Below are 10,990 nucleotides of genomic sequence, written 5' to 3' on the forward strand. Positions count from 1 at the left end.
ACGTATATGTACAGTTAAGGTGAGATCTTAACTCTCGATAAGCAGCCTGCCTGAAAGTGAGGGAAAATACTCTATTGAAAGAAGTATTTTCACAAAAGAGCGTCAGCTACGCGATGAGAACAACGCAAAATGCGATTTTGTATTCTCCCTCAAATGAATATTGTTACATTACTGGTATATACTTCTAAATCACAATGTCGCCTTTGAAGACTGTTCAAGACTGTTACCAGATGGATGGGGAAAAATCTAAAATTAATGAAGAGTGTTTAGAGACATGTACTTTGTTTTCATAATTAGATGCTGTTAAACGAGTGCTTTTGTGAATGTTCCCTACATTTCTAGCACTGTTTTTCTCGGTATATTGTACTTTTCATTAACGCTTGAGTAGAACCAAAAAATCACTTCTATCACAACACAGTACCGTTCAATAGTGCTTTTAAAATGGCTCTGTCGATATCCATTCCTTCTTCATTGACACTGAAAACTGTTATCTGAAGGAAAGGAAAGGAAAATTCAGGAACGAAACATCTATGGCATGAAACAAAGTCTGGGGGTTACCTCAATAGGCCCCCTATTCATCTAATAACCATTAAGTAAGACAAATCAATATTTTCGCTTGACAAATAAACGTTAAGCTAAGAGCGTAAATTAATAATATCAAGGTTTTTTATTACTTGCGAAATTGTTTTAGCGAAATTTTTTTAACTAACATAAGTAACATTTCGAAAGCAACAAAATATTAGGTGCTGACATACATATCTTTTGTTTCCCACGCATCTCAGCACATTCTCGTAGATCTTCAAGCAGCCTTCTTCGTCACATTCAGGAAAAGCTTTTTCGATTTTAAGAAGTAGTTGGTGATGTTCCACAACATCCGCCATTTCATCAAGCGCGCTGAGAGAAAAGCACAAAGAAAAGCTTCTAATCGCAAATTTGATATTTACAATTAGAAAAATTATGGATTTGATTGACACGTGCATTTTCCTATAATAAATCATAATCAGCCAATGGCGTGTTTAACCTTCTCATACGTAATTCTTTCTTTGAGTCTGTACAAAACCCTATGATGTAACCTTAACATTCAAAGGTTTTTGATTGACCGAAATACAGTTTTGTGGAGAAATCTGTTCACGTCCATTATGGCGGCACGTTCACACGTTATCAGGAGAAGTTCGAGTTCTGTTGCAAACTCACTAAAGATATAAAGACGAATACTAACAGATTATTAAAGTGTTTCTCTGAAACGTTACTCGGTGTCAAGCTTCTTCTTACATAACAATACAACAGATCATTTACCCACTGCTCTGTGAAATAAAGCGATGTGCATAAGCCAAGATATCAGCCGCTCGCCCACTGCCTTCAGCAACAACAACCGGTACGGCTGGGTTTCTGGTCACAGACTCTAGCACTGTGCGAATGGTATTAGGTCCTCCCTCAAGGACCAGCAGTACCACAGGCACCCCATGTGATCGGTCTGTAGAGACATTCAAGAATTGCATCCATGTATAAAAATATAAATCAGATGATGGTTGGACAACGTAGTATCAACAGGTTGATTGAGCATTAAATTTTTCGAGAAAATGAACACGTAATCATTGTCATTTATTTCAAAGTCAAACACTCAGTCTTAGACAAGTTAAGCCTTTTTATTATTCATTCAAAATAATTCCCCGATTCTGATTGGCTAAAAGCACACGTTTAATTCACCGTAACCAGTTACTGATGACCAAATTTGGAAGAATTTTGTATTTAGTGAGGAAATGACGTCAAAAATGCAGCGTTCATGCAGGTTAATGCACCGTTAACAGAGAAGACCCGGGGACGCGGTTGAGTTGTTTTGGTTGTGAACTTGAAAAATGGCGGACACTTCACTCGTTTCAAGAGTAAGAACTAGGCGAAAAGATAACTAAAAACGTGGCAAAAACAGCAAGAACACAACTCAAGGGCGACATCTGCTATTTGGAGAATATTTGCGGAGCTGAACAACCCCAAAATGTGCACTATCAAAGATAGAAACTAGAAATTATTTTAAATGAATAATAAAACAATTATTGAATTCGGCTTTCGTATCATATGAAGAATTATGGAGATCTCGGAGGTTGTTATCCGCCCCGGCCTACGGCCTCGACGGATAACACCCTCCTCGATCTCCATAATTCTTCATAAGATACTCAGCCTCATTCATTAATTGTTAATTAAACTATGACTTCCCAGGTTAGAAGAATAAAAGCTTAAAACAATTTTTAGTTTTTTTAATACTTGTTAAATGTTGGGCGATCTGTTCAAACTGTTTCGAAGATTTGGTTCCAACGAATGTTAAAGCAAATGTCGAAAATGTTTAAAGGGGCCTCTGCAATTTTTTGTTCGTCCAACAACAAAATCTGATTGAAATTTGAGACTTTTTTAGATTCTTATTAACGGCCTTGGCTAGGTCCAATCGCATTATCAAGGTGAGTCCTTCATGTTACAACAAACAGCGCATAAAATGAAGCAAACAAACAAACAAACAAACAAAAAAGCATACAAATAAAATAAATGACACAGGTACAATCCACAATCCACAATCTAAACCGTGGAGCTCTATAATAAAGTAATATACCTATATGAAAGTCTATTGCATTGTGCAACGTTACAGTCTCCTGACAGGTTGAAAATACTCTATAATTAGAATATAAGTTGTATGACGGATAGCCGTTCCTACCGCACGATTTTTCCATCTGTTTTCGCGAGATACAATTCTCAAGACTGGCTCGGAATGAAATCTCTCCTCCGTATTTGTTAATTGTCCCATCATCCACCAGAATAAAATGAGTATGATTGTTGTCCAAGCATGCGCCTTTTGAAATCATGCTGGAAGTCATCTGATATGGTGCCACTTCCTAAAAGAAAAACGATCATAAGGATTATCTCAATGCACATCATCAGAGACGAATTTTGGATAATTCTTTCAATAGAAGGGCCGCATTAGCTTGTGTGAGCAAGCGCACCGAACGAATTAATTCATCTGCAGTTCGTCAGTGTTCAGTCGACATAAGTCGTGCAGTCGTACATCTACCATGTGCCATGCACTACAGGAGTAAAAGACTGCTTTACTTGCACTCTAAGTAGCTAGCTTGGAGGTCAGTAGCTACTAAAGAACAAAATTATAAAGCACTGATTGATTGAAAGACGGCACTTTTCCTTAGTCAAGGACATTTAAATGAAGACTTAGAACGTAGAGAAACTACAAAGTACATGTATTTACTTACGGGAAATCGCTAGTAACGGAATACGACTACTACTGCAACGAGAACCTACAGAATGAGATGAGTGATAAGGAGACTGCGGCTAACCATGCGAAGCAACTGGACTCTAACTGAAAACGGGTTAAGGAGACAACGCTAATAACGCCCACGGTACGAAGAATTGGCATACGGAAAAGCAGCGTATGACTCATGATGACTGTACAGAAGCTAAAGATTAGAAGAAAACAATAAACTACTCAAGCGAAAAACGGACGGTCGGAAAATAGGTTACAACACAACAGCAACGCCACAAAACAACTTAACAAACGGAAACGTGTCAAAGAAAACAACGGAGAAATGTTGACACTTAAGAAAGAAAAACGGAGAGCCAAAAGAAAAAAAAAACCGATATTTATCTCAGTGTGAAACTTTGCTTTTTTGAGATTTTGGTTTCTGCACAATTTCCGTAAATATCACGTGATCCAACATCATGATCGGCTATTCAAAGATTCGACCGGACAAACCTACTGATTAATACCGGATAACACCGGGCATTCCTTAACCCGTTTTGTACGACGACCAGATATTTAGCCTGAGAACGGATTTCTGGAGCCAGGGTAACATTGGTTAAGCTCAGCAAACCAACCCAAGCTGATCAGTCTCCCTTGATTTCTTCACACAATTAAGACTAGCTGTAACCAATCAAACTTTGCTATTCACAGCCCAACTTTTATGACTTTGGCTTCGTAGCAAGACATTAAAATAACGTTACATTTTGTTACCGAGTTTTTAGCGATAAACCCGACTTAAAGAACACAACTTTTTTTCAGCAAATGCACCAAAATACATCTGTTAACAGTGGTTGCAAAAGGTGAACTTGGCTTAAAAGTGATCATCTACTTCGTTACTTCAAGCTGAACCCAAGGGAATGATCGCTGAAGACGTGCTTTTGAGTAAGGACACATTTTGGAACACTGTAGAATAAGCAAAGTTAGAGCTTGACAAATTTTAGTCCTACTTTTTCCTTTCTAGAAGGCGTTTCCGCGTGGCTAATTTCAACCTGAAGTTCGTCAAATAAAATAACCGGCGAAAGATTAGGCTTTCATTTACAAGAGAAAGAATGAGCTAAATTCTGGATCGACTGGTTGACTTGTCATGCGCGTATTAGTTTTCTTTTCCCATCCTTGCTTAACTTTTCTTTTCTTTACTTGAATTTACCTGCTTGCCAATAACGTGCTCTCTGTGGTCCACTATTCCCCAGGTCGCTATACCAATTAAATGAACCTGCTGAGTGTTGTCCTTTAGCTGGGCACCACGCGACATGACTGTGTGACCGCGCACCGCCTCGCCAACATGGCGCATGACACCTGTGTTCGTGCCACCGGTTATGATCCAGGCTCCTGTAGTTTGAGCAGCCTGTCAAGGCGAATATAATAATCCTTAATTTCCTTAGAATCATGGCTATTAGCCAAAAGATGAAGATCTTGAAGGAACTAAATTTCTGCGTTTTCTATATAGTCTTTTTCAATTTGGGAGAAAGTCCACGTTTTCTAGAATCGACTCTGGACAAAAAGACATTGTCATAGGCTTAATTTGCGCGAGGTCGTTAACGTGTATCGGCCTCTTCGCGCCGTTTACAGTAAATCAATCATTTCTCGAATCAAGAAATTCCTCTTGTCTTTGTAGGATGGAGAGCCCTTTTCGCCAACAATTTACATAAACTGTACCTTAAGCAGACCTTTCCTCAAGAATTGTTTCAGTTTGGGATTAAGAACAAAATTCTTGGCGCCGCCGGTCACAGAGATGAGTAGCTTGGGTAAGTCCAGCTTCCATTCCGTAAAGAGCAGGCGCAAAACCTTCTCCGGATCCGTGTCATAAGATACCCGAATGTACTGTAGATGGACCAAAACGAGAAAAGATTAAATCCAAAAACGGAATACGAGTTTCTGTTTTAAAATAAAACAAAAAAACAAACATTTATTGGATTAAGTCTTAAAAAAGGATATATTCAAGTGGGTTTCTCCTAAAAAATGATACTGCATAGCAGAGGCGTAGCTAGGAAATTTTTGAAGGTACGCCGGCGCAGAGTCCAAATCAACCTTACCTCGTCTCCCAAATCGTTTTCACGCTGGTGACTTGATTAAATTTCCGTTTTTTAATCAGTACAGAGTGGTATTCATCTCTTACGGTCTTAGGACTACGGCTTTCGAGTTTACCAAAATCGGGGAAAACGTTGCATTTTTCCAAAAAAAAAGGTTCCTTTGCTTCGTCACAATAACTACTCTCTTAGTTTCTCCCTAGAATTTGATGGATTCCCTTAAAGAAACGCACCCTTCTCAAGAGGTTTAGATGCTTGAGTGGTTCGAAAAGATGCTTAAACAATCTGTTAAACCAAACAAACCCAACGAGCAGCATATAATTCAGTTATACGAGTTTAAAAATGTTTAAATCTAAACGTGTATTATGAACAAACAAAAGCGCAAAAAGCCAGCCAGAACGTGTTTGGTGATCGCTATAATTTGCATTCAGTAGTTGAACACGATGTAAAGAAATCGACTTTGAAACCGTTTGAGCAATTCTTACATCACTTTATTTTCATTTTTTAATGTGGACTTTGCAGTACGTCTACACTTGCTCAAATTTTCGTCAAATTGTTTAACTGTTTAAAGGTAGACTGAAAAACAGTCCTTTATTTTCTCAAATCGGTTTTCAAAGCGCGAAGCGCTAGCGAGACATTAATTTTGCCTGTTCGCATGCGCATTCCTGGCACATGCAAATCCGTCTAAGATACTCGTCTACTGTGTTAGTAACGAACGGTTTGCTGCTCATCATGTCATGTCCACCACTTACCTTTGCGCGGCTGACTTGCCCTGCTCCTTGGAACTCGAGCTCTCCAAAAGCATTAGTGGGTTTAGAGACGGTATGTTTAGATACTTCCCATTCATCGCCCTTTTTCCCATTAGATAATAAGGCATCTCCACTGTGATCCTGCTTATTCCTTCCACAACAGCAACTGGAAAAGACTCACGCTAATTATATTTATTATTCATTCAAAGTATTTCTCCGTTTCTAATAAGCTGAAATCACACATAAATCATCATAACCAGCTACTGTTGACCAAATTTGGAAGAATTTTGCCATACTGAACCGATGACGTCATAAGTGCAGAAAAGTTGCATATTATTGAACCGTTAACCGAGAAGACCTGGGGACGAGTTTAAGTCGTTTTCGAAGTGAGTAATGGCGGAACATTTTACTCGTTTCAGGGCGAACTATTGTCTAAAAACATGGCGAAAACAGCAAGACGATAACTCGACGGACGACTTCTACTATCTGGAGTATATTTGCAGATCTGAACAACCCTTTATCTCCTTAACTTCCCGGTAAAGGCGCACTATATATTGACATGAACTTAATATCGACCTAGATAAGCATGTTTGAGCTTGTCCTTAAACTTGCAGCTATTTTGAATGAATAATAAAGCAATCATTGAATTCGGCTTTCGCAGGATATGACGAATAGTGCATATCTCGGAGGGTGTTATGGATATCCACATCGGCCGATAACAACCTCCTCTCCTCGATCTGCAGAATTCTTCATATCCTGCTTAGCCTCATTCAATAACAACTAAGTATAAGAACTCTTATACTACTACTACTACTACTACTACTACTACTGCTGCTGCTGCTGCTACTACTACTACTACTACTACTACTACTGCTGCTGCTGCTGCTGCTGCTGCTGCTGCTGCTGCTGCTACTGCTACTGCTACTGCTACTGCTACTGCTACTGCTACTGCTACTGCTACTGCTACTGCTACTACTACTACTACTACTACTACTACTACTACTAATAATAATTCTTAATCTAAAAATTAACTTAGCCGATGTTTAAGTTCCAGTCTTAATTTGCCGGTTCCTCGGAATAAACAGATTTAGTTTAAAAGATATTCGTCAAATAGCATTTGCCATTCGTCGAGTTGTATTATTTCCGTTCTTTCTGTTTTTTTAGGCAGAAGTTCGGCTTTGTCCTGTGCGTAAAACAGGTGAAATCTTCCGCGATTTTTTTCCAGCGCTACCAAAACAGCTGTGCTAAAACATTCTCATCTCGAAGGCTCTAGATTGACGCGGCTTTTCCTGATGACAGCCCGTACTACTGACGCCATTTTAGGGGATAAAGCAATTACTATGAAGAATTTGCCGGGGTATTTGAGCCAATGTAAAACGGAAAATTATTTTGAATGAATGATATCAGGAGTTGATCGTGATAGACAATATACACAAGTGGACCCAACATCTTATTAGATAGGAAAACAGTTAAATATTGATGTTGCTTCTATTTATTGGAGGAAAAAAACAGGCGCGTGGCTCCAAATATGGATATTGCCCATCGATTTCTCGGAACTTTCTAAATTCTGCTCCAATTTTGTCTTTTTCTGCACGAGAATATCATGAAACGGTCTACAATTGTGTTCGGAGACTTTTCTGAGTCACGAGTTTACAGCAAACGGCAAGCGGCAGACTCAAACTAACAATTTCTCAAAATAGAAAATAAGCAGATAAAAACTGTCTAAACAAATCTTATGGATGCAAATTACGTGAACTTACTTTTTTTGGTAGAAGTAAGGAACAGTTAAAAACCAAAAAAAAAAAAGGCCACGTGGATCAAATTCAGGGCTGCCGTTTGCCTCAAAGGTGACTATAAAATTCTCTAATGGCTACCGCGAAATTACATCAAAGTTATATAAGGTTGACGTCTTCCTGCTCTTCACCAAGAATCGCTATAAACATGACTTCAAGGAACAGTAAACATTTGAAAGCGGACGTGAAATGTGCGATAAATTTCTGATAAATTGCAAATAGACCAAATGTAACCCAAGCTCGCACATGTCAGCTTGGGCACTGTTGAAAAGAATTTGTACGGAAAAAAAAGATTGTTTTTTAAGCTACGCATATGATGAAGACTTAACTAAAAAAGATAAAAAAAGGCTTACCTTACTAAAGTTGCTTGATTCTTCTTACCCGTGCAGTCCCTAAACTAATTTATGGCCAGTATATGGGTTTTAAGGTGACCAGATTTCTTTCTGACTGGATATACCCTTTTCATTTCAATATATAAAAACCGGTTTCACCAAAACCTATAACATTACTACAAATCGATTCAGGGACCATGCAGGAAAGAAGAAACCCACAACTAGTAAAAACAAGTAAGGTAAGCCAATTTTAAGTTTGTTTTCCAAAATTTAAATCTCGACATATACGTAGGTTAGAGCCATTCATTTTTTCCATATTTAAATCCATAAAGTTCAAATTTCCATCGATAAATGACCTTGTTTACATCACTGAAAATAAAATAAATTTTGCCGAAATCTATTATTTTACAAACTGCATAATATTACAATGACTTTTCTAGGGATAGATGGGGTAATCTTATAATCTCTTGTATAGAATCAATATATAGTATAAACTGCCGGGGACACGCTTGACCACTTGCCAGACCACACGTGCTATTCATTTTCCGGTCTGTATATTTCGGTCACTAAGCATGTACTGCCTTTTTCTGAATTATAAAAGTACAATAACAAACGGAATGCTTTTCGTTTATTTGATCAGCTTGCATGTATGTTTATTGTGAAATCAAAAGAGTCGTCTGGCAGTAGCCAATCAAAGAATACACTTTATGTGGCAAATACAAGTTAAAACTAATTAACGGTCAACGAACCGAATATTAAAGAAAATGTTCATTAATAATTTTGATTAAAAAGTCTGAGGTTTTTATAGCAAACATTCAAACGCTACTAACTAACATGCTTAAAGTCGTGAAATTGCAACAAATATTTCTAAAAGTAGAGTATGAGATAGGCAATGGAAAGAGCACTGTTAAAATCTTCGTAGTCTATTCTTAGCGTAAAGCTTTACGAACAAGAACTCTTGTCTTTACTCACCGATATTCATTTACTTCAGAAGGAATATACCATCGACATGTTCGCTTTCTGAATGTGCCCCAAATCCACGATGTTTTGGTTTCTTGCGGCGCTGTCATCTAGAAAAATAAAATAGGAGAAGTTGATCTTTGCTGCGCCAACGAGCGACAATACAATAATTCATCTTGTTTTAACTCAGAAAATCAAATCTCGGTTCTTTTCGCCGTAACTAGAAAATTAAACTTTAGGTCTTGACTTTTCGCTGCTCATTAAACTTGTGGTCAATGACTTTCGCTGCTGTTCATTAAACTTGTAGTCAATGACTTTCGCGGAGCACACTTCATACAGCTTATTAATGTGCCGATATGTTACATGTCACAACAAACAATTGCGACTGAGAATTTGACTTTATTTCTTGGCAAGAGAGTATATCAGTGTTCTTGTAAACGTTCTGTTTCTAGACTAAACTCACCTCTTTTGCATCGACATTGTCACTCTCCTCATCCGAAATGAGATTGTTTTTACTCGAAGCGTCTTTTGGCATATTTCTTTGGCGTCTGGAATGCGGCGATCAAACTTCTTGCTGAAGAGATGCTGTGGACATAAACCTATATCACTTGGCACTATTCGGTGATACGGTGATTTTTCTCGACTAAAAGATCAGCTCTGCCGTAGAATTTTCTTGACTTTTGCTGAGCATGCAAAATGACATCTTCACTGTGATCTGATTGCGGAATAAAACTAATATCAGGCAACTTCAAGGTCTTTAAACATCCGTGTACTTCCCGTTTCGTGAATTACGTACTAAAAACCTCTCGCACATGTTCAGACCAAAGATCAACACAATGTGAAGATCTGAGAACGACTGATCAATTGAACTTGCTTCAGTTCAGGAAAGAAACGACTACCCTATGTGAATGTTGTTGTTTGTTCGATAGGGTTGCGTGACACTAAAAAGCACGTGCTTGAAGTCAATATGAGGCAATTAATTAGTTTACAATTAACTCCAGAGTAGCTGCACATGCACAGGCCAACCAAGGGAAGAGAGTATTGCTAACATGTTGAATTTGCGATAACTGTTCTCAACTGTTCTTTTTTTCTCTGCCACACCACAGGAGCCCATAAAACAAAATAATTCGAAGTCAAATGATGTGATTTAAGGCGTATACGTATTTTGTTGGTTTTTCTTTTACCTTATTCATCCCTCTGACGACAGTACTTCGGGTTTTGGCCTTAAGCGAGTTGTTATTAAACATTTCAAATTGTTTGGCCAATGATATTGGACCCACATGGCCTCATATCTTTGTATTCAGTTTTTTTTCATTTTTTTTGGCAGCCAAACGTATGAGGACGGGGGAAACTGAAATCGAATTAATAGCGAAATTTACTGTACAATACAACAACTGTCGATAGAGAATCTACTGAGCCTGGTATTTTTCTCTTGCTACTAATAAACTAAGTAAAATGTTAACAAGGAAAATAACAGGCAGTCTTAAAATTAAAAAGGAGCAAGCCGATGGGGCTAGCGACTTCAAAAGATTTTAAAAATTCTTGAATGAAAGAAAGAGGTTTCACGGCGGAAGTTAAATGTTTCGGCATGTCACGTCCTCCTGCACACTCCTTTTGCGGTTATTTGAGGTCTACAAGTTTTTGCTACGGCCATGAAATCTTGTAGCGTCTTGAGAAATAGTATGATTGCCTAACAGTGTTCAATTTCTTCCTGAGTTTGATAATTCTGCACTCAAACACACGTGTAGCTTTCCTGTCTTGTGGCAACTAAATAATTACTTATATAGCACCGTCAAAATGAATAAAAATCCGGAGAACATAAACCGATAACTTT

At 38.1% G+C, this 10,990-nt stretch overlaps 1 protein-coding gene across 9 annotated transcripts in view; it reads right to left on the reverse strand.

Moving 5' to 3' along the window:
- Positions 1 to 10,093, reverse strand: part of LOC140938960 (transient receptor potential cation channel subfamily M member-like 2) — a 34,543-nt gene extending 24,450 nt beyond the window's left edge. For 5 of the 9 annotated variants that reach the window (XM_073388501.1, XM_073388498.1, XM_073388496.1 and 2 more), the window contains exons 1-9: positions 9,620 to 10,091; positions 9,169 to 9,266; positions 6,075 to 6,237; positions 4,952 to 5,116; positions 4,443 to 4,640; positions 2,702 to 2,879; positions 1,297 to 1,474; positions 756 to 894; positions 422 to 491 (exon numbers count right to left, since the gene is read on the reverse strand). In XM_073388501.1, coding sequence (XP_073244602.1) covers positions 422 to 491; positions 756 to 894; positions 1,297 to 1,474; positions 2,702 to 2,879; positions 4,443 to 4,640; positions 4,952 to 5,116; positions 6,075 to 6,237; positions 9,169 to 9,266; positions 9,620 to 9,691 — 1,261 coding nt within the window. In that variant the 5' untranslated portion in view covers positions 9,692 to 10,091. Of the gene's footprint in view, positions 1 to 421; positions 492 to 755; positions 895 to 1,296; positions 1,475 to 2,701; positions 2,880 to 3,787; positions 3,975 to 4,442; positions 4,641 to 4,951; positions 5,117 to 6,074; positions 6,238 to 9,168; positions 9,267 to 9,619 lie in introns of those variants that run through there. The other 4 variants (XM_073388499.1, XM_073388502.1, XM_073388500.1 and 1 more) reach the window with 4 other exon arrangements.
- Between the last annotated feature and the right edge of the window lie 897 nt (positions 10,094 to 10,990).

This window comes from Porites lutea, chromosome 5 (assembly GCF_958299795.1).
Source record: "Porites lutea chromosome 5, jaPorLute2.1, whole genome shotgun sequence".
Classification (NCBI taxonomy): Eukaryota; Metazoa; Cnidaria; class Anthozoa; order Scleractinia; family Poritidae; genus Porites; species Porites lutea.